The 21,360-nt window shown below is 46.0% G+C and overlaps 1 protein-coding gene across 3 annotated transcripts in view; it reads left to right on the plus strand.

Moving 5' to 3' along the window:
- Nucleotides 1–21,360, plus strand: part of LOC140206833 (NACHT, LRR and PYD domains-containing protein 3-like) — a 63,253-nt gene that overhangs the window by 35,201 nt on the left and 6,692 nt on the right. For 2 of the 3 annotated variants that reach the window (XM_072275073.1, XM_072275074.1), the window contains exons 2-6: nucleotides 11,024–11,115; nucleotides 15,173–15,339; nucleotides 16,897–17,068; nucleotides 17,167–17,232; nucleotides 18,291–20,046. In XM_072275073.1, the coding sequence (XP_072131174.1) occupies nucleotides 11,106–11,115; nucleotides 15,173–15,339; nucleotides 16,897–17,068; nucleotides 17,167–17,232; nucleotides 18,291–20,046 (2,171 nt within the window). In that variant the 5' untranslated portion in view covers nucleotides 11,024–11,105. Of the gene's footprint in view, nucleotides 1–11,023; nucleotides 11,116–15,096; nucleotides 15,340–16,896; nucleotides 17,069–17,166; nucleotides 17,233–18,290; nucleotides 20,047–21,360 lie in introns of those variants that run through there. The other variant, XM_072275072.1, reaches the window with a different exon arrangement.

The raw sequence follows: 21,360 nt of genomic DNA on the forward strand, positions 1-21,360 counted from the left end.
AGGTCCTGTTCTTCAGCCTTCTGCCTAGTTCCCGAAACTCACAGGGACACACAGGCATCCCTCTTCCTGCCTATGTCGTTGGTCCCAACATGTATCACGACTTCTGGTTGCTTTCTCTCTCGTACCAGGATGTCGTGCACCCGGTCAGAGACATCCCGGACCCTGGCACCCGGGGGGCAACGAACCACTCAGGTGTCTTTCTCACATCCAGAAAATCTCCTGTCTGCTCCCCTGACTATAGAGTCTCCAATGACGACAGCTCTCCTCTTCTCCGTACCACCCTTCTGCACCACTGGGTCAGACTCAGTGCTGGAGGCCCTGCCACCGTGGCTCACATCTGGTCGGTTGTCCCCGTCAACGGTATCCAGGACAGCAAACTTATTATTTAGGGGAATGGCTACAGGGGTGCTCTGCGCTACCTGTCTGCTCACCTTTGCTTTCTTCCCACTGACTGTCACCCAACGATCTGCTTCCGACAGCCTAGGTGTGACTACCTCCCTGTAGCTTTCATCTATGATCCCAAGCCAAGCTCCAAGAACACAAGCCCAGGCCCCAGCCTGCAGTCAAGCTCAATAGCAAAGACCCCAGCCTGTCTCCAAGCTCAGGTCTCCAGCCACGTCCTATCCTGAAGCCATGTCATGTCCTTGCCTGGTTCTGGGGTCTGAGCCCGAGGCAAGACCCAGGTTCTGGGTCCTTGTCCAATCTCGGGCTCAGAGTCAAAGCCTTATCTCCTAGTCCATGGTTTCTATTCCTGGTCCCGCTTTCCCTAGCCCAAGTCTGCGTTCTTGTCCCTGCTCCTGGTCTGAATTCTGTCATGTCCCTACTCTAGTCAAGTCCCGTTCCTTGTACTTCAGTGTCTGTGTCTTCTATTTGGATCCATTCCCAACATCCATTGCGACAGTTCAGTACAGTTGTTGCTAACAAGGTGTACAAAAATAATCTCAGGAATGATTGGCTTTATGTATGAGGAGAATTCGATGGTTCTGGACCTGTGCTCAGTGGAGTTCAGAGGGATGGTTGGGATGGTGGAGGGATGTATGGTTAAGTAAACGTATGGAATGCTGAAAATCCTAGATGCAGTGGACTTGGAGAGGATGTTTCCATTAGATGAGAGTCCGGGATCTGACAGCACAGTCCCAGAATAAAGATGCTTCCCTGTGAAACTGAGATGAGAAATATTTTTGGGCCAAAAGATGGCTGATCTGTGGAATTTGTTGGTTGAGGCTGCCATTTGGGTATATATATGACAGAGGTAAATATATTCATGATTGCTAAGTAGCTTCAGGGTTACAAGAAGAAGGCAGGAGTATGGTGTTGGAATAAAAATCAGCCATGGTTGAGTGATGGGGCAGACCAGATGGATCGAATCACCTAATTCTGTTCCTGCGTCTTATGTCTTACCATGACTGAACGGTGACTCCTTCTTATCCCATATCAGGTTTTGTGACATGTGAGGGACAATTGGAGATTTGTTCACTGAGATTGTTATATTTGTATTCAACATTTAAATTTCAGCGAGACTTGTTCTTAGTAACATTAAGCAGAAATGTTTGGTTCTCCTTTGTATTGTTAACGTGTTTCATTGTCTCTCTGGTTAAAGTTAGACCTGCGGTGAGAGATTAATTGTAAGAAATGCCCACAACTGGAAGCAAACCACCACTGAAGACAAGAGAACAGCAACATGTGAACCAGCCTGAGAACTGAGAGTCCCAACTGCAGAAAACCCTTCTGACTCAGACTTTCCATTGATTCAGTCAGGAGAAAGTTTGGTGAATCTCATTTACTCAAACTGCAGTTCTTTAGATATGTAGGGACCAATGATATGGAGAGGAAGATGGTGGAGGTCCTGTAAAGAGAATTTAGGGAGTTGGGTGCAAAGTTGAAGGACAGGACCTCCAGGGTTGCAATCTCAGGATTTCTACCCGTGCCACGTGCTAGTGAGGCTAGAAATAGGAAGATAATGCAGCTAAATATGTGGCTAAGGAGTTGGTGCAGGAGAGAGGGATTCATATTTCTGGACAATTGGGCCTTGTTCCAGGGAAGGTGGGACCTGTTCCTACGGGATGGGTTGCACCTGAACTGGAGGCACTAACATCCTTGCGGGAAGGATTGGTAGTGCGGCTGGGGGGGGGGGCGGTTAAACTAGATTTGCAGGAGGAGGGGATCCAGGGAGTTAGAGCAGATAGTCAGGTGGAGGACGATAAAGGTCATGTGAGAACTGAACATATAGTGCATGGACTAAAGCCAGATCTAACATATAAAGAGGCTTTGCGGAAAGACAAACAGTTTAAAAGGTGTAAAGGTAGTAAAGTAGAAGGGCTAAAGTGCATGTTCTTCAATGCAACAAACATCAGGAACAACGGTGATGAACTGAGAGCTTGGATAAGCAGCAGAGATACCGAGGAGCAGATTTTGGAAAGGTGCAAAAATAACAGGGTTGTTATCATGGGTGACTTTAACTTCCCTAATATTGATTGGCACCTGATTAGTTCCAATTGCTTAGACAGGGCAGAGTTTGTTAAGTGTGTCCAGGATGGATTCCTGTCACAGTATGTTGACAGGCCGACTAGGGGGAATTCCATACTAGATCTAGTATTAGGTACTAGTGTTTGGCGTGTCTGCTGTAGACAGTCCAGGTCTCGCTGGCGTAAAGGAGGGTGGTAAGGACCACTGCACAGTGGACCTTCAGCTTGGTGGTAAGGCTGAGTCCTCTCCACTCCCAGATGTTTTCACGGAGTCTCCCAAAGGCGGCGCTGGCTTTGGCAATCCTGTTGTTGACCTCAGCGTCTATGTTCACTGCGCGAGAGAGTATGCTGCCCAGGTAGGTGAAGTTGTCGACTGCCTGGAGGTTCTGGCCCTTCACCGTGATGTGCGGCTCCTGGTATGGCTTTCCTGGGGCAGGCTGTTACATAACTTCAAGCAACACACATAAAAGTTGCTGGTGAACGCAGCAGGCCAGGCAGCATCTCTAGGAAGAGGTGCAGTCGACGTTTCAGACCGAGACCCTTCGTCAGGACTCGGCCTGAAACGTCGACTGCACCTCTTCCTAGAGATGCTGCCTGGCCTGCTGTGTTCACCAGCAACTTTTAAGTGTGTTGCTTGAATTTCCAGCATCTGCAGAATTCCTGTTGTTTGTGTTACATAACTTCGGTCTTTTTGGTGCTGATACTGAGACCGAAGTTGTCGCAGGCTTGTGAGAAGCAGTCCATTTCATGCTGCATCTCCTGATCTGTGCTGGCGTTGAGTGCGCAGTCATCAGCAAACAAGAAGTCTCTGATGACAGTCTCTTGCACCTTTGTAACTGCCTGCAGGCGCCTAAGGTTTAACAACCTGCCGTCAGTCCTGTACCTGATGTGGATTCCTTCTTCGTAGTTACGGAAGACATCTGTCAGCATGGCAGAGAATACCATACTGAACAGAGTCGGGGCAAGAACGCAGCCTTGTTTGACGCCATTTGTTACTGGGAAGGCCTCCGACTCGTCGCCGTCATCCAGAACTTTCACCATCATACCGTCGTGGAACTGCCGGACGATTGTGATGAACTTGCTGGGGCAGCCAAACTTCTCCATGATCTTCCACAAGCCTTCTCTGCTGACCGTATCGAAAGCCTTGGTTAGATCGACAAAGGTCACGAAGAGGTCGCTGTGTTGCTTCTGGCATTTTTCCTGGAGTTGGCACGCAGCAAAAATCATGTCCGCCGTCCCAAGTTCAGCACGGAAGCCGCACTGGCTTTCTGGGAGCAGACCTTGATCAAGATGTTGGAGAACGCGGTTGAGCAGGACGCGGGCCAGAACTTCCCCGCAGTGGACAAGAGGGAGATGCTTCGTTGGTTGTCGCAAGACTGGCGGTTGCCTTTCCTCTTGTAGATGTGGACTATGCCGGCATCTTTCAGCTGTTGCGGGACCTGTCCCTTTTTCCACATGGACTGGAAGAGAACAGTCAGTTTTTGCATCATGACAGGGCCTCCTGCTTTGTATACCTCAGCAGGGATTATATCGGGTCCTGGCACTTTGCCACAGGAGAGTTGCTTCACTGCCTTCCTGACTTCATCTACTGTGGGGAGGGTGTCGAGCTTCTTGTTGATTTCTACCTGGGGCAGGCGGGCAATGGCCTCGTCGTTGATGTCGGCAGGGCGGTTAAGGATGTTGTTAAAGTGCTCAGCCCACCGATCCAGAATCTGCTTCTCTGTCAGCAGCTGCGTCTCATCTGCGTTGAGGAGAGGTGAGGAGCCGGATACAGCCTTAAGCGCATCGTAGAAGCGCTTTACTCGTGGCTGTCTGCATAGCCCTGGATTTCATCGGCCTTCTTGCTGAACCAGCTGTCCTGCATCTCGCGAAGTTTTTTCTGCACCTTTCTTCTTGCGTTGGTAAAGGCATCTTTCTTGGCTAGCGACGTGGGGTCTTTCTGATGCGCTCTGTAATGTTGATGTTTCTCCGTTAGTAGTGCCTGTATTTCTTCATCATTCTCATCAAACCAGTCTTGGTGGATACACGTTCTTCTGGAGCGGTCGCAGCAGCGCTGAACGACGAGAAGCAGGCGTGGGATTTGCCATCAATTCTAACCTCGCCCGTAAACTCACCAAGCACCCAGAGAGCATCAACGACCGCCTGATGAAACTTCAGCTCCCACTTGCAAACAAGAAGAGTGCTACGCTGATTAGTGCCTACGCTCCCACCATGACCAACCCAGATGACATTAAAGACAAGTTCTATGAAGAACTCGACGCCCTCATCTCAGCAATCCCACAGTCAGAGAAGCTCATCGTTCTCGGGGACTTCAATGCCAGAGTAGGGACAGACTACCAAACCTGGGAAGGGATCATTGGAAGACACGGCACTGGCAAGTGTAACAACAACGGCCTTCTGCTCCTCAAGACGTGTACCACACACGACCTCGTCATCACCAACACCCTGTTCCGCCTACCCACCCGTAAGAAGACGTCATGGATGAACCCACACTCGAAGCACTGGCATCTGATTGACTACATCATCACCAGGAAGAGGGACAGGATGGGTGTCAGAGTGACGAGAGCCATGTGTGGTGCCGACTGCTGGACCGACCACCGCCTCATTGTGTCCAAGTTCAGGCTTCGTATTCTGCCCATGAGAAGACCCCAAGGGCAGAAGATTGCAAAGAGGCTGAATGTCTCCAAGCTGAAAAGCAGTAGGGTTGCAGAAGAACTCATCGATGATCTCAAGGCAGAGTACAAAGTAAATGACAGGGTACTTGGTAGTGTGGAGGAGCAGAGGGATCTGAGGGTACATGTCCACAGATCCCTGAAAGTTGCCTCACAGGTGGATAGGGTAGTTAAGAAAGCTTATGGGGTGTTCGCTTTCATAAGTCGAGGGATAGAGTTTAAGAGTCGCGATGTAATGATGCAGCTCTATAAAACTCTGGTTAGGCCACACTTGGAGTATTGTGTCCAGTTCTGGTCACCTCACTATAGGAAGGATGTGGAAGCATTGGAAAGGGTACAGAGGAGATTTACCAGGATGCTGCCTGGTTTAGAACGTATGCATTATGATCAGAGATTAAGGGAGCTAGGGCTTTACTCTTTGGAGAGAAGGAGGATGAGAGGAGACATGATAGAGGTGTACAAGATAATAAGAGGAATAGATAGAGTGGATAGCCAGCGCCTCTTCCCCAGGGCACCACTGCTCAATATAAGAGGACATGGCTTTAAGGGAAGGGGTGGGAAGTTCAAGGGGAATATTAGAGGAAGGTTTTTCACTCAGAGAGTGGTTGGTGCGTGGAATGCACTGCCTGAGTCAGTGGTGGAGGCAGGTACGCTGGTGAAATTTAAGAAACTACTGGACAGGTATATGGAGGAATCTAAGGTGGGGGTTATTTGGGAGGCAGGGTTTAAGGTTTGGCACAACATTGTGGGCCGAAGGGCCTGTACTGTGCTGTACTATTTCATGCCCTATGTTCTATAATGTATGTCTGTACAATGGAAGATATGAAATAGTTGGAGTGAGGCTGAATATGCCCAGAAGTACAGTTACGCCTCTGGTCAATTCTCCTGTTATCACTCCAGATTCGATAATGTTCTGTTCGCAGGCCAGCTCTTCAAATCCACTCACATCTCCTCTGTGTTTCCTCATTTCAATGCCTCGCATCCTCTGAGAAGGTTTTAGTCAGTTCTAATGTTACCTCGTCTGGCTGTGTTACATCATAATCATCTCAGAATGCCAAAGGTGTAGTAGTACTGTCCTGTAATGTTCTCTGGTTAAAACATTTCCGTACATTAAAGGTATTGTACATTATTCAAATGTGAACCTTTATTTGGAATTTCCAATTTTCTAAGGTCACTTAATGCTTAAATTTGATTTCAATATGATATAACTTTACAATCTCTATTGCCATCTGTTTCTACACACAACATATAGTGTTGTTTAAAATTAACCTGTTTTGGGGACACTCATGTTTTAAGTGAGGTTGAATGTGATTCAGAGCAGGCCCGTGTCAGGGATCAGGTGAAGGAATGATACTGGGCGGAGTGTAAGTATATTGCGCTTTGGTGTGTTTTCCCACTGCCTGGATGGAGATGTTTACTGACTTGAGCTGTTGGTACGTGGACTGACTCTGCTGCCAGACCCCAGCACCAGACCATGCTGTAAGGTGTTATGGCGTTTCATTAAATCAAGTTATTGCCTCTGGACTTGTGATTGCGAGCACAGAAATTCTTAACTTACCAGCATGATCATGTGGAACTTCTGACATTTCCCTGGAAAATTGGAATAGTGCGGTACCATAAAACAGGAAAATAATTTGGTACTGCAGTGTTGACCTGCAGAATAATATTTGCTCGTTTCCCTGAGTATCCTCTTGGTGAACATTTAGGGGCAGCTTGCTGTTGTGTACTGCAAGTAATTTCAGACAGTAGACATGTCACGTTTGTAAATTCAGCCAACATAAGTCTTCCTAGAATTTGACAGTAGAGAACATAGAATAGTACAGCACAGTACAGACACTTCGGCCCACAATGTTGTGCCGACCCTCAAACCCTGCCTCCCATATAACCCCCCACCTTAAATTCCTCCATATACCTGTCTAGTAGTCTCTTAAACTTCACTAGTGTATCTGCCTCCACCACTGACTCAGGCAGTGCATTCCACGCACCAACCACTCTTTGAGTAAAAAACCTTCCTTTAATATCCCCCTTGAACTTCCCACCCCTTACTTTAAAGCCATGTCCTCTTGTATTGAGCAGTGGTGCCCTGGGGAAGAGGCGCTGGCTATCCACTCTATCTATTCCTCTTATTATCTTGTACACCTCTATCATGTCTCCTCTCATCCTCCTTCTCTCCAAAGAGTAAAGCCCTAGCTCCCTTAATCTCTGATCATAATGCATACTTTCTAAACCAGGCAGCATCCTGGTAAATCTCCTCTGTACCCTTTCCAATGCTTCCACATCCTTCCTATAGTGAGGTGACCAGAACTGGACGCAATACTCCAAGTGTGGCCTAACCAGAGTTTTATAGAGCTGCATCATTACATCGCGACTCTTAAGCTCTATCCCTCGACTTATGAAAGCTAACACCCCATAAGCTTTCTTAACTACCCTATCCACCTGTGAGGCAACTTTCAGGGATCTGTGGACATATACCCCCAGATCCCTCTGCCCTCCACACTACCAAGTATCCTGCCATTTACTTTGTACTCTGCCTTGGAGTTTGTCCTTCCAAAGTGTACCACCTCACACTTCTCCGGGTTGAACTCCATCTGCCACTTCTCAGCCCACTTCTGCATCCTATCAATGTCTCTCTGCAATCTTTGACAATCCTCTACACTATCTACAACACCACCAACCTTTGTGTCGTCTGCAAACTTGCCAACCCACCCTTCTACCCCCACATCCAGGTCGTTAATAAAAATCACGAAAAGTAGAGGTCCCAGAACAGATCCTTGTGGGACACCACTAGTCACAATCTTCCAATCTGAATGTACTCCCTCCACCACCACCCTCTGCCTTCTGCAGGCAAGCCAATTCTGAATCCACCTGGCCAAACTTCCCTGGATCCCATGCCTTCTGACTTTCTGAATAAGCCTAACGTGTGGAACCTTGTCAAATGCCTTACTAAAATCCATATAGATCAAATCCACTGCACTACCCTCATCTATATGCCTGGTCACCTCCTCAAAGAAATCTATCAGGCTTGTTAGACACGATCTGCCCTGCACAAAGCCATGCTGACTGTCCCTGATCAGACCATGATTCTCTAAATGCCATGATTCTCTAAAGAACCGGCAGAAGCCCCAATGAAGATATCTGCTTCACCGTTAGACTCCGGAGATTCTCCTGTAGCTGGCAGGGGTCTAATTTCACTTTGTAGTTAGAGAAGTGCAGCCAGGGCAGACCAGTCAGACAGACAGTCAGAGGTGGAGTAGTCACTGGATGATGTTCTGATGGACAGGATCTACCAACATTTGGATCGACAGTCTGATAAGGAATCAACATGGCATTGTGCATGGAAAGTTGTGTTTGAAAAGCTAAGTAAAAATATAAATGAGGATAGGGCAGGGAATATGGTACATCGGACTTCAGCAAAGCCTTTGACAAGGCGCCACATGGCAGATTTGTCCAGAAGAGTTGGTCCCATGCAGTCCAGAGAGAGCTTATTAGATGGGTTCAAAATTAGCTTGGAGGAAGGAAGCAAAGAGTGGTGGTTGAAGGTTTCTCCTCAGAATATGGTGACACATGAGAAAGACCATAAGACCATTAGACAAAGGAGCAGGATTTAGCCATTTGGCCTGTCAAGTCTGCTCCGCAATTCAATCATGGCTAATCCTTTCCTCTCCCTCCTCAGCCCCAGTCCCCGGCCTTCTCCCAGTAAACATTGATGATGAGTTCAGTCCAGAACCTATGAAGCTCTGCCTTAGACACCCTCAAGGACCAAGCCTCCACAGCTGCCTGTGGTAACAAATTCCACACACTCACAACCCTGCGGTTAAATAAATTAATCTGCGTTTCTGTTTGAAATGGACACCACTGTATCTTGAGGCTGTGCCCTCTTGTCCGAGACTCCTCACCATTGTCGGAGATTTCCCCAACATTCTTTCCACATCTACTCTGTCTAGGCCTTTCAACATTTGAAAGGCATCAATGAGATACCACATCATCCTTCTGAATTCCTGTGAGTACAGACCCAGAGCTGTCAAACTTTACGCCCATGATAACCCTTTCATTCCCAGCATCATTCTTGTGACTCTCCCCTGACCCCTTTCCAATGCCAGCACATCTTTTCTTACAGGAGGAGCCCAAACTGTCCACAATACTCAAGGGGAGGCCTCACCAGTGCCTTTTATAGCCTCAGTATCACATCCCTGCTCTTGTATTCTAGACCTCTTGAAATGAATGCTAACATTGCATTTGCCTTCCTCACCATCGACTCCACCTGCAAGTTAATCTTTGGGTAGTTCTGCACAACGACATGAAGTTCCTTTGCATCTCGGATTTTAGGATTTTCTCCCCATTTATAAAATAGTCTGCACATTTATTTCTACTAGCAAAGGTGCATGACCACGCATTTTCCAACATTGTATTTTTGTTTGCTACTCCCTTACTCATTCTCCCATTCTCCTAATCTGTCTAAGTCTTTCTGCAGCCTACTATTTCCCCAACACTGCCTGCCGCTCCACTAATCTTTGCATCATCTGCAAACTTGGCAACAAAGCCATCTACTCCATCATCTAAATCATTGATATGCAGCACAAAAAGAAGCGGTGCCAATATTGACCCCTGCGGAACACCACTACTCACTGGCAGTGAACCAGAAAAAGGATCCCTTTATTCCCACTCACTGCCTTCTACCAATCAACCAATGCTCTAAACACGCCAGCAACATTCTTGTAATACCATGGGTTCTTAACTTGGTAAGGAGCCTCATGTGTGGCACCTTGTGAAAGGCCATCTGAAAGCACAAAAAAAAATTCTCTGCATCCCCTTTAAAGAGTTGGGAACTTTATTATTAATTATTTTATATAAATGATGAGATTGCGAATCACAAAGCTTGAACAGTCGGCTTGCAGTTGATACAAAATTAGGAGTGCTGCTAATAGTGAAAATTATTGTCGATTGTAAGGAATAATGATCGGTTTGGGAAATAGGCAGAGAAGCCGTAAATAGATTGCAATACAAATACTTATTGGAAGTTTCGGAAAATGAAGCAATGTAGTACCGATGATGTGTGTGGTAGGGCACAAGGTAGTGTTAAGGGCCTGAGTACTACAGGGTAGAAAGAAAGATGTTTGGCTTACTGCCCTTCATAGGTCAGGTTTGAGAAGACAGGCTAGGATGTCCTGTGCAGTTGAATCTGCGAGGCTGTGCTTGGAGTACTTTTATGGAAAAGTTGTGGTTAAACAGGAAAGAGTGTACAGAAGATTTACGATGATGTTGCCAAGACTAAAGGTATGATTTACAGGAAGTGGATGATAGGCTAGGCCTTTACTTCTTGGAAGACCGCATAATGAACTGAAACTTTAGAGACATACTTAAAAATATGAGAGACAGAGATAAGTTCAACGTTAAATCTTTTCCTAGGCTCAGGGGAGACCAAAACTGGGGTAATAGATTAAGGATGGGGTGGGGGGGGGGAATGGAAATGTTTTAAAATGGACATGAGCGGCAATGTTTTCGTACAAAGGCTGGTGATTATGTGGAGTGAGCTACCGGGGGATGTGGATAAGGAAGTTACGATATTATCATTTAAGAAGCAGTGCAGATGGGCAGATGGAGTGGAGGGATATTGACCCATTACGGGAAATTGGGACCATCACGGCCCTCACTGTGTTCGATGTGGTCTCCGTATACTGAAATATCTGGATCCATGCTCCATTGCTCCATGACTATCAGTAGAATATACCAGAAGGTACTGAACAGGCATAGGGACATGGTGTGGAAGTTGATATTAACGGGGAATGCTCGATCATAAGCCAACTGCTGCTCTGATGCAGGATGGAGATATTGTCATATTTGCAAAATAAATGTACTCACACTGTTTGCTTATTGTGTAATTCACAGCATCACCAGCAGGTGGAACATTGCTGTACTGGGACCAAAGAAGGCGATAAGTGACAATCAACAGTCGTCAGTCAGAATCAGAATGGACACAGGTATGATTACTGGGATCATTATAATTAAACCTCTATCCTGTTGGCACACAGTTCTTCAGATGAAGATGCCAACAGGGCTCAGCAAAATGTCCTCATTGATCCCACTGGTAAAGCGACCTTGAGTAATCAATCAATCCATTAGTTCCAGTGCAAGGACTCTGACACCGATAATGGTTGAATCACTCCGCTCACCATGCAAAGCTTCACCTGGTGAAAGGAGCAGGAGGTCCTTAATCAGATGGATGTGATTGAAACATAGACAGGAATGTGGCTGTTCTGCTTGAGCTAACAGTCCAAGGAATAGTCAGTCTGTTTCATCATCATACAGGCCCTGATGTGGAAGACGACTCCAAATCCCATTTCACAAATCTGGCACCAGATTATTGGAGTATTTTCAAGAGTTCTGGGATCAAGCGATATGAATACAGTCGCGTTTTGGAAGGGCTTTTGTGGCTATTGCTCAGGGGAGATGTGGAGAGCTTCCTGAAGTATTTTCTGTGGCCTAGTTAGAAAATACTTCCAAGGACGAATGACCCATTAAAAAGCTCATTGAGGATAAGCCATGCTAACAGATATTTAATCTGTTATAATGTTTTAATAAGCCAATAAACACACAAAAACTCAGATCCTGGAAATTCAGAACAGCAGTCGCACGCAAAATGCTGGAGAAAAGCAGCTAGTCCGGCAGCATCCATGTAAATGAATAGAACTCTACGTTTTGAGCCGAACCTCTTTAAAAGGACTGGCTGAGAAAAGTCAGTTCTCATGAGGGGCTCAGCCACCTTGGACAGTCCATTCAATCTGGCTGTACATCTCCTCCCAGTGTATGGGCACAGACAGAACAGCACGTGTTGAGGACCAGGAAGGTATGGTCAAGGGAGATGGAGGAGTGCACATAGGACATATAAGACGTGTATGCTGAGGGCTGGATGTGACCATGAGAAATAGGCGCAGAATTTGGGCAATCGCCCTGTCAGGACTTCTCCATCACTTCATCCTGGCTGATTCATTTTCCCTCTCAAATTTATTCTCCTGCTTTCTCCCTGTAAGTGTCCACACCCTGACTGATGAACCTATAACCATCTGCTTTAAATACACCCAATGGCTTTGCCTCCACAAGTGCTTGTGGCAGTGAATTCATCAGATTCACAACCGTTTGTTTAAAGAAATTCCTCTCCATATCCATTCTAAATTGACTTGCCTCTATTCCGGGGCTGTGCTCTCTAGTTCCAGACACCCTCTATTGGAACCACCTTCTCGATATTGATCTATATATGTCTTCACCCCTCGTTCATTTAAGCTCCCGTGAGTACTGGCCCAGAGGCCATCCTCATATGATAACCCATTCATTCACGGTGTCATTGTCATGATCTTCCTCTGGACATTCTTCAGTATCAGCACATCCTTCTGAGACGGGTAACAAAACTGTTCATGAAACGCTAAGTGAGTCCTAACCCGTGCCTTATAAATATTCCTCATTGCATCTATGCCTATACATTCTAGTCCTCTTGACCTGACTGCTAACATTGTATGTCCTTCCTCACGACTGACCCAATCTTCAAGACGAATTCCAAGTCCTTCTGCACCTCAAATTTGCCTGTTTAGAAAATAGTCTGTTTTTCTTCCTTCTTAAAAAAAAAAAGTGCATAATCATTCTCCTCAGCTCTTCAAAGTAACTCCATCTGCAGCCTCCCTGCTTTCTAAGTACTATTGCACCTCCCCCTATATTTGTATCATCTCCAGACTTGGCCATAAAGCCATCAATTCCCTCTGTGCAAGCATTGGTATATAATGTGAGAAGAAGTGTTCCCAACACTGCCCCATGTGGGACATCACTAATCTCTGGCAGCCAGCTAGAAAAGTCCTCATTTATTCACAGACGTTGCCTCCTGCCAATCAACCAATCTTCTCTCCATGCTAGTACTGTATAATTCATTTAATACTGTGGCCTCATCTTGTTAAGCAGCTTCCTGTACGCCATTCTGGCTTCTGAAAACCACAACATCCACCAATTCTCCTTTGCCTATCCTGCTTATTATTTCCTCAAAGAATTGCATCAGTTTGTTCAGGCAAAATTTTCGCTTTAGAAAACTATGATGACTTTGGCACATTTTATATCGTGCCTCCGTGTACCCTGAGACCTCACCCTTAAGAATCAACTCCCAACATCTTCCCAAGCATTGACGTCAGGCTAACTGACTGAAATTTTCCTTTATTCTGCTTTCCTCCATTTTTGAAGTATGGAGTGATATTTGCAAATTTCCAGTCCTCCAGAACCATGCCAGCATCTAGTGATTCTTTTATGGTCGTTACTAATCCCTTCACAATCTCCTATTGTTCAGAGGTACAAGGTGGAATCTGCAGCGACAGGGTCTCTGGCACAGCCGGCTGCTGAACGATGATGCTGTTTCATAAAAATACTTTACTTTTACCATTATAAACTTAAATTAATAAGTAAACTCAAAAAGTATGTTTTTTTAAATTTTCAATATTGATATACACATTATGCATACTACTAAAAGGCATTTGAGACCACCCAGTTTTCAGGCCATGTAAACATCCCCTGCTCAGAGCAATGGTCCGTCCATACGGCTGTTTAAAACAAATGGAGGGAAAGTTGCTTGCAAATTTTTTGAGGTACTGTGAAGAGCCTGCTGACTGGCTGCATCAATATCTGGTATGAAGGGCCACTGCATAGGATCAGGGATAACTCTGCACACTCAGTCAGAAACATGTACGTGGCATCAAGGTCACCTTCAAAAGACGATACCTTAAAAAAAAAAGGACATTATCCATCCCCATCACCCAAGACATTCACTCTTCTCACTTCCATTAATGAGGATATATGGGAGTCTGAAGACACATACTCAAAACTTTTAGAAACAACTTCCCCTCTGTCATTACTGGAATAGAGCGTGTTATTCCTCAGATTCAGAACAGCCGCGGAGGAAATCCAGTAAGTCATCGGCCGGTGAACCCCGTATCAGTGGCAAATGAACGTGGAGAGACTTCCCAGGGGATCGTTCTACTTGTATCTTTAATCCTGGTCAGCACGGTGTTAGCGGACAAGGTCATGTTTTGTACAGTTGATTGATATTTAGGAGGAGGACTGATGAAGGGAGGACAGTGAATTTTGCATACAGGGATGTTAGTGAAACTTTCAAAATGGCCCTCGTGACAGACAAATGATTAAAGCACATCAGATGCTTGGAGACGTGCAAAATTGTCTTGGCCACACAAAACAGGTATTGGTGAGGCCGGGAGGTCTGTGAGCAGTGGTGCTCTGCAAGTTTCAGTGATGTCTGCTGTCTGTGACAGTGTCAATGACTGGCAAACTCGAATGACTCTGATTCACACATTTACAGAAGATACAGAACTTGGTGGAGCTATGGAAGTTAGAAACATCTGTGAAAGGACACAGTAGAATATTGACCATTTATAACTATGAACAGAGACATAGCAGGAGAATTGATGTACAGAGCGATTTGTGGGTACTTGTGCATATCTCAATGAAAGAAACAAAAATGTAGACCAATTGTAAAAACAAACTGTAGCATCAGTCAAAAGTTGAGCACAAATGTAGGAAAACCATGCTGTTGCTGTAAGGAACTTTGATTGGGGCACAACTGCAGTTTGTGTGGAGCTCTGGTTTGTACATTAAAGAAGAAAATGGAGACTCCGGAGAAGGTGCAGAACAGTGCTGTGTGAATTAGAGGATCAGACGTAAGGGGAGACTGGTTTGCGGAGTATATAAAACTATCAGAGGCACGGATCACATGGACACTCAATGTGAAACTCATAACCAAAGGGCACGAGTTCATGTGAGGGGGTGGGAGGGGCGATTGTGTAAATGATATTTATGATGCAGCTTTTCCACTGGGAGTGATCACTTAAGAGATTTTAAAATAAGCAAATAGACATGCAGGGACTCAAGTTATAGAGGCCATGAGCATGCAGATAGTAGTGGATCAAGCTGACATCATGGTCGACACAGACATGGTGACACAAAGTGTGTGTTCCTGTGCTGTACTATTCCATGTTCTATGTCATTTCACAGATCTGAACTCCGTTATCTCCACCTTCTTGTCGAATTGTGATGATCACCAACTGTACCAGTTGACGAGTTTCTACATGGAGCGACTGGAGCAGGCGATTGAAGAGAGTGTGGAGGGTCTCGGCTTCATGTTAATGGGCAAGGATCACTTCACGGGACGAGAGTATCACGTAAGTGGAAGGGAGACTGACAGATTGAGAGTAGGTTCTTCAACAGACTGACAGACCCGATGTAAGCAAACAGGTCTGTGTGGGTCAGCAAGGCAGCCCGGGGCTGCAGTCACGCTGAGCCTTTATGCAGTAGATACAAACAATGACTGACAGCTGACTGTTGGTCATGTGACATGCGATGGGGACTGCCAGTGGATAGGGAATATATTAATCCGTCTGTCTTTCCAGCACGTTTCCAATGCTTGACCTCACTGGCCAGACAAGCGTTTCCTTGAACACTCATGGAATTCCACAATCAATGTGCTGATCCATGCTGTAAGCTCATCTGCCTTCCCTACAATACTCCTTGCATTGAAATAATACGCATAATTCACCATGTTCATCCTTTAGTGTCTTGACTTTGTCGGCTTAACTACATATTTCCAAAACAACCACTCCACTATCCACTCTGGTTCTTCATCCCCTTGCAAGTCTAGTTTAACCTTTCCCATTACCGCCCCCCCCCCCACCCCCATGCAGCGCTAACAACCCTTCCCGCAAAGGTATCAGTTCCCCTCCAGTTCAGGTGCAAAACGATGTATGTACAGGTATCATCTCCCTTGGAGGAGAGCCCGATCATCCAAACATCTGAAGCCCTCTGTCATGCACCATCTCATCAGCCACATGTTAGACTGTATTATCGTCCTATTTCTGGCACGTGGTATGGGTAGCAATCCCGAGAACACAACCCTGAGATCCTGCGCTTTAACGTAGCACCTAAATCCACGAACTCACTTTCCAAGACCTCATCACCCTTCATTAGTAAATCATTGGTACAGATGAGGTCAAAGTCTGTTCAGCCTCCATCTTATGAATGTTGTGGACTTGATCCAAGATTTCCCTGACATTGGCAACATACCATCTGGGAATTTCATTTTCATCACGGACCCTTCTGTCTGTTGTCCTAACCATTGAACCCCCATCACTTCAGCTCAGCCCATCTCACCCCTTCCCTTCTTAGATTAAAAGCCAGACTCACTACCGGAGACCTGATTGCAATGGCTTTCCTGTGCTGGGTCATACCCACTTCCCCCACCCCCCTCCACAGTACACGGTATACCTGTTATTGAGGTAAGGGACCACATAGGTTTTCTGCACCTGCTGCCCATCCTCTCACCCCAGCCTGGCTGTCACCCACACACCCCTGTCCTGCACTTTGGGTATAGCTCCTTATCTCATCTGGTAGGAGAAGCATTCCACTGTTCTGTATTGTCAAAAATCTCTAAATCTTCCATAACTCCTCGCCAAAGCCTCTCTGACACAACGCTTCAACTCCCCACTCTTAACTACAGCCACTCCGCTTAAACCAAACTACTTTTTACTGGCCCTTACCAAGTGCAAAATTAGCCCGCAGTCCCGAATGACCCAGCTCACCTTTTAAAGCCTTGCTCCCACAGCGCACACTCCAGTTACTCTTCTCAATCAGTGGCGTTTAGAACCTGCTGGGTCAGTCCATCTTCAGGGTAGATTTGTAGCCATCCCTCCGCTCCTCAATATATTCCCCGTTGTTCATTACAGAGCGTGACTAAGCTGGCGGAGAAGGGAAACCGAGCGGGCGCTTCCAAACTCCTCCTGGATCTGGTGATGAGGAAGGGCTCCGGGGCCCGGAGGGTGATGTGGGAATCCTTCGTGAAACTACATCACCATTTACCGAAGCTGAGCAGAATATTGGATGAAATTCGGGAACGTGGTACGGTGAACAATACACTATGTGTTACTGATATAAATGCTGATGAATTTACAGTGTTACACAGAACAGACTTCATGCAGGTTAATCTGTTTGAACAGGTGATGCCCAGTTCGCCTACATGGACACAGAGTGGGGTTTATCTGAAGTGCCCACGCATCTGAAAGGTAAGCGATGTAACAGAAATCTCAGAGTCTGTTTCATTCTGGGAGTCTGAATACCTGTCTTTTGCTACCTGTTTAGAGACTGTCAGAACCTGGGAGAAGGGTTTTTGTTGCTGTGGCTGGAACACAGGAAACCATTTGCATTTTTCACAACATCCGGCACCTTCCAGGTCTCAGCCTGTGCACCCAGAGGCCTCTGAGATTCATAAACAGATGCGCCTGTCTGTAACACAGCAAACCTTGGCGATCCCCATTACCCAGCGCCGAATATCCCGAGATCTAGCAAAGCTGAAACCAGCCAGTTCTATTTGGATCATCCAACTCTGGCAGAGGAAGTCTCACACCTCAGAGTTTATGCACCAGCTCCCCAGAGCAGAGGGGACTGTAAAGATGTGATGGGGATGTATTACCTGAGTTCATGTACCAGCTCCCCAGAGCAAAGGGGACCGTAGAGGTGCACTGGGGATGTATTACCTGAGTTCATGTACCAGCTCCCCAGAGTAGATGAGACTGCACTGGTACTCTGGGGGGTGGGGGGGGAGGGGAGGAGGAGGAGGGTGCTCTATCGTGACTGGCTCAACCTAGAGCAGGAAACAGGAATAGTGTTCCTTTTCCATGACTCAGTACTGACAGCTTAAACCTAAAGGAGTGTCAGGAGCATCAGGTCCATTGTGAGAGAAGTGAAAACAGGAAGAGCAAGTGAATCGCTCCCCCCCCCCACTGTCACCCCCTGTGGTGTTGCACAGTTCAACGGAGTCTGAGCAGTGAAACCAGCCTCTCCACACAACACTCCCCTCTCCAGAATCACGTGTGCATTTGGTGCTCGCTGCAACACCGGGAAATCTGCAAACTATGAACAGAGGGGAGAGTGGTGCCTTTAACAGCGAATCTGAATATGATCAGAAATGTTTTGGGGCCATCATTCATTTTCAGACGCTCTACCTCTGAGCTCCCAATTTCACCCAAACAATGTCTTTAATAAGTTTTTTTTTAATTTGGAAAAATATGTTTGGTGTTCTGTGTTCTTCAGGGATTGACAACCTATTTCTGTACGTCCTCAGATGTTCGACAGAAACATATGGAGACTCTGCGGGCACAGACTGAAACACTGAGAGTGAACACGATCCTGATGAGGGAGAAGGTGAAGGTTTTCCAGCTGGTTGATCGACACGCTGAGCTCACGGTCATTTCTACTGTTCGAGATCGGAGACTGGTGGAACATGAGCTGCTGGCAAGAGGCAGAGACCACGAGGAGTGGAGAGAAAAACATCTCCGCAGAGAGCTGGAAAAAATCCGGACGGATCAGTTATTCAAGAGGAGTTTTCTTCAAAAATTGAAGAGTTCTTTCTATGGAAAGAAATATGGGATTTCGGCAGCAGTGGCCGGAGTCCCAGGGATCGGGAAAACAACAATGGTACAAAAGATTGTTTATGACTGGGCCACGGGGAAAATATACAAACAATTCCATTTTGTCTTCAGTTTCAAATTCCGAGATTTAAACTCCATTACCTGCAGAATAAACCTGAAAGAACTGATTCTGCATCAATATCCCTACTTTGGGAATATCCTGAGAGAGATCTGGAAGAACCCTGAGAGATTGTTGTTTATATTCGATAGTTTGGATGAATTCAAGCACAGAATCAATTTTGCTGACAGTCAGGGAGACACAGAAACTCAGAACACATGTACAGATCCTGAATTCCGGTGCAAGGTGTCTGACATTGTGTACAGTTTAATCCAGCACAAGCTGCTCCCAGGGTGTTCAGTGCTGGTGACCACCCGCCCCACTGTGTTACATTTATTGGAAGAGGCTGAGATCAGTGTCTGGGCTGAAATCCTGGGTTTTGTTGGTGAGGAACGGAAGGAATATTTCATCAGGCATTTTGAAGATCAGACGGTGGCAGTAGCTGTTTTCAAACACGTGGAGGAGAACGAGATCCTGTACACCATGAGCTACAACCCCTCCTACTGCTGGATCCTCGCTCTGGCACTGGGCCCCTTCTTCACACAAAGAGTCAGGGACCCGCAGCGAGTACCCAAGACTATCACCCAACTATATTCCTACTATATTTACAACATCCTGAAAAACCACTGCCTTGAGATTGAGAACCCCCGTGATGTGTTACTCAGGGTTGGTCAGATGGCCTTCAGAGGAGTGTCTGAGAAGAAGGTTGTGTTTACAGATGAAGATTTAATCAACTATAATCTGCGACCTTCCCAGTTCCTGTCCGGATTCCTGATGGAGCTTTTGGAGAGAGAGGATTCTGCCCGGTGTGTGGTGTACACATTCCCACACCTCACCATCCAAGAGTTTGTAGCTGCACTCGCACAATTCCTGAATCCACCTTCTGGGAACATCCTGAAATTCCTCACTGAGGCCCACAACACAACAGATGGGCGATTTGAGGTATTTCTCCGTTTTGTTGCTGGTCTCTCCTCCCCAATGACAGCTCGGGGCCTGGAGGAGTTTCTTGGTCCATTCCCTCATGAAACAACCTGCCGGGTGATTGACTGGGTGAAGGAGGAGGTTAAACGTCAGAGTGGAAACACATGGAGTAATGCTGGTAAAAGGAGCCTCCTGAGCACATTGCACTACCTGTTTGAGTCTCAGAATCGTGGACTGGCTCAGGACACGCTGGGATCAGTGGAAACACTTTCATTCAGTGAAATGACATTGACCCCAATTGACTGCGCGGTCCTGTCTCATGTCATTGGACTCTGTGATACAATGAAACAACTTGACCTGGTTCGCTGCCACATTCAGTGTGAAGGAATCCAGCGACTGAGACCAGGGCTGCACAAGTGCCAGGAGTTGAGGTAACAATTTAATTGTCTCAAGGCTCTGAATTGTAAAATTACACTCATTTATTTACTTATTTATTTATTTGTTTGTTTATTTATTGAGCTCCAGTGACTTGCTCCCCACCCCCCGCCACAAATCTGTCCAGCAGCCCAATCCAATTTCTGCGCAGCGCACATTGGGTTTGTGTATTGCAACCCTTCTCCAGCCCCTCAGTGAGTGACGGTGCCCTATCCTACCCGTGGGTGGGAGACACAGCTGCTTCCTCAGATCAATCTCACAAAATTTTATTTTGCTAGTTGCTGTTCATTTTCATGACTTATCAGAATCAAAATCAGGTTTATTATCACTGATATGTGACGTGAAATTTGTTAACTTAGCTGCTGCATTTCAATGCAATACATAATCTAGCAGGGAAAAAAAATAATAAATAATAAACAAGTATTACAATGACAGTATAATATGTCGAATAGATTTTTTAAAAATGTGCAAAACCAAAAACACTGTCAAAAGTGAGGTCGTGTCCAAAGATTCAGTGTCCATTTAGGAATCAGATGGCAGAGGGGAAGATGCTTCCTGAATCACTGAGTGTGTCCATTCAGGCTTCTGTACCTCCTACCTGATGGTAACAGTGAGAAAAGGGCGCTGGAGCTCCTTAATAAGGTACGCTGCTTGTTACACATCGCGTGGCATTTACGTGTTTTTTGTAGTATTTGACAGTTCTTGAAGAGGCCGAGTTGCTAGCTCGTCACTCAACCCAGCATGCAAGGAAAAGGTGCAAGGTACGGCCAGATTTGAATACAGTAGCATTCGCCTCGAAGTTCAGTGGTGATGCCACTACACAGCTGGCTCCTCTCACTCGAACATGGAGTATTTCCCCATCTACTGGGAATGGAACTGAATGATGAAATTTCACAGCAAAAACGACAACACTTTATTAAATAAATAACTGAAATTCTTTGAATAACACTGGACAGCAATATTGGTTGAGGGTATTGCTTCCTCGTATTTGTTTTGTGATTATGATTGACCCTTGAAGCTGAACAGAAATATGGTATCAGATTACTTGCATCATGTGCGTATTTGGAGAAACAAGAACTTAACTTTCTTGTATATAATGCATTTAATTGCATAATGGTGCTGACGCTTTGCAGTAATTCAATTGAGACATAAATGCCGTGTTGATGATTTTCATTTGCAATCCATGTCTGCTTCTCGTTTAAGTGTTCAACAATAAATGATGGATTCCAGTTGTCCTGATACCACTTCTCCATGACCACTTTGTAGTGAAGAAGTCTAAATGGCAATGAAGAAAATGAGTCTTCTTGTGA

Source organism: Mobula birostris, chromosome 13, assembly GCF_030028105.1.
Source record: "Mobula birostris isolate sMobBir1 chromosome 13, sMobBir1.hap1, whole genome shotgun sequence".
NCBI lineage: Eukaryota > Metazoa > Chordata > Chondrichthyes > Myliobatiformes > Myliobatidae > Mobula > Mobula birostris.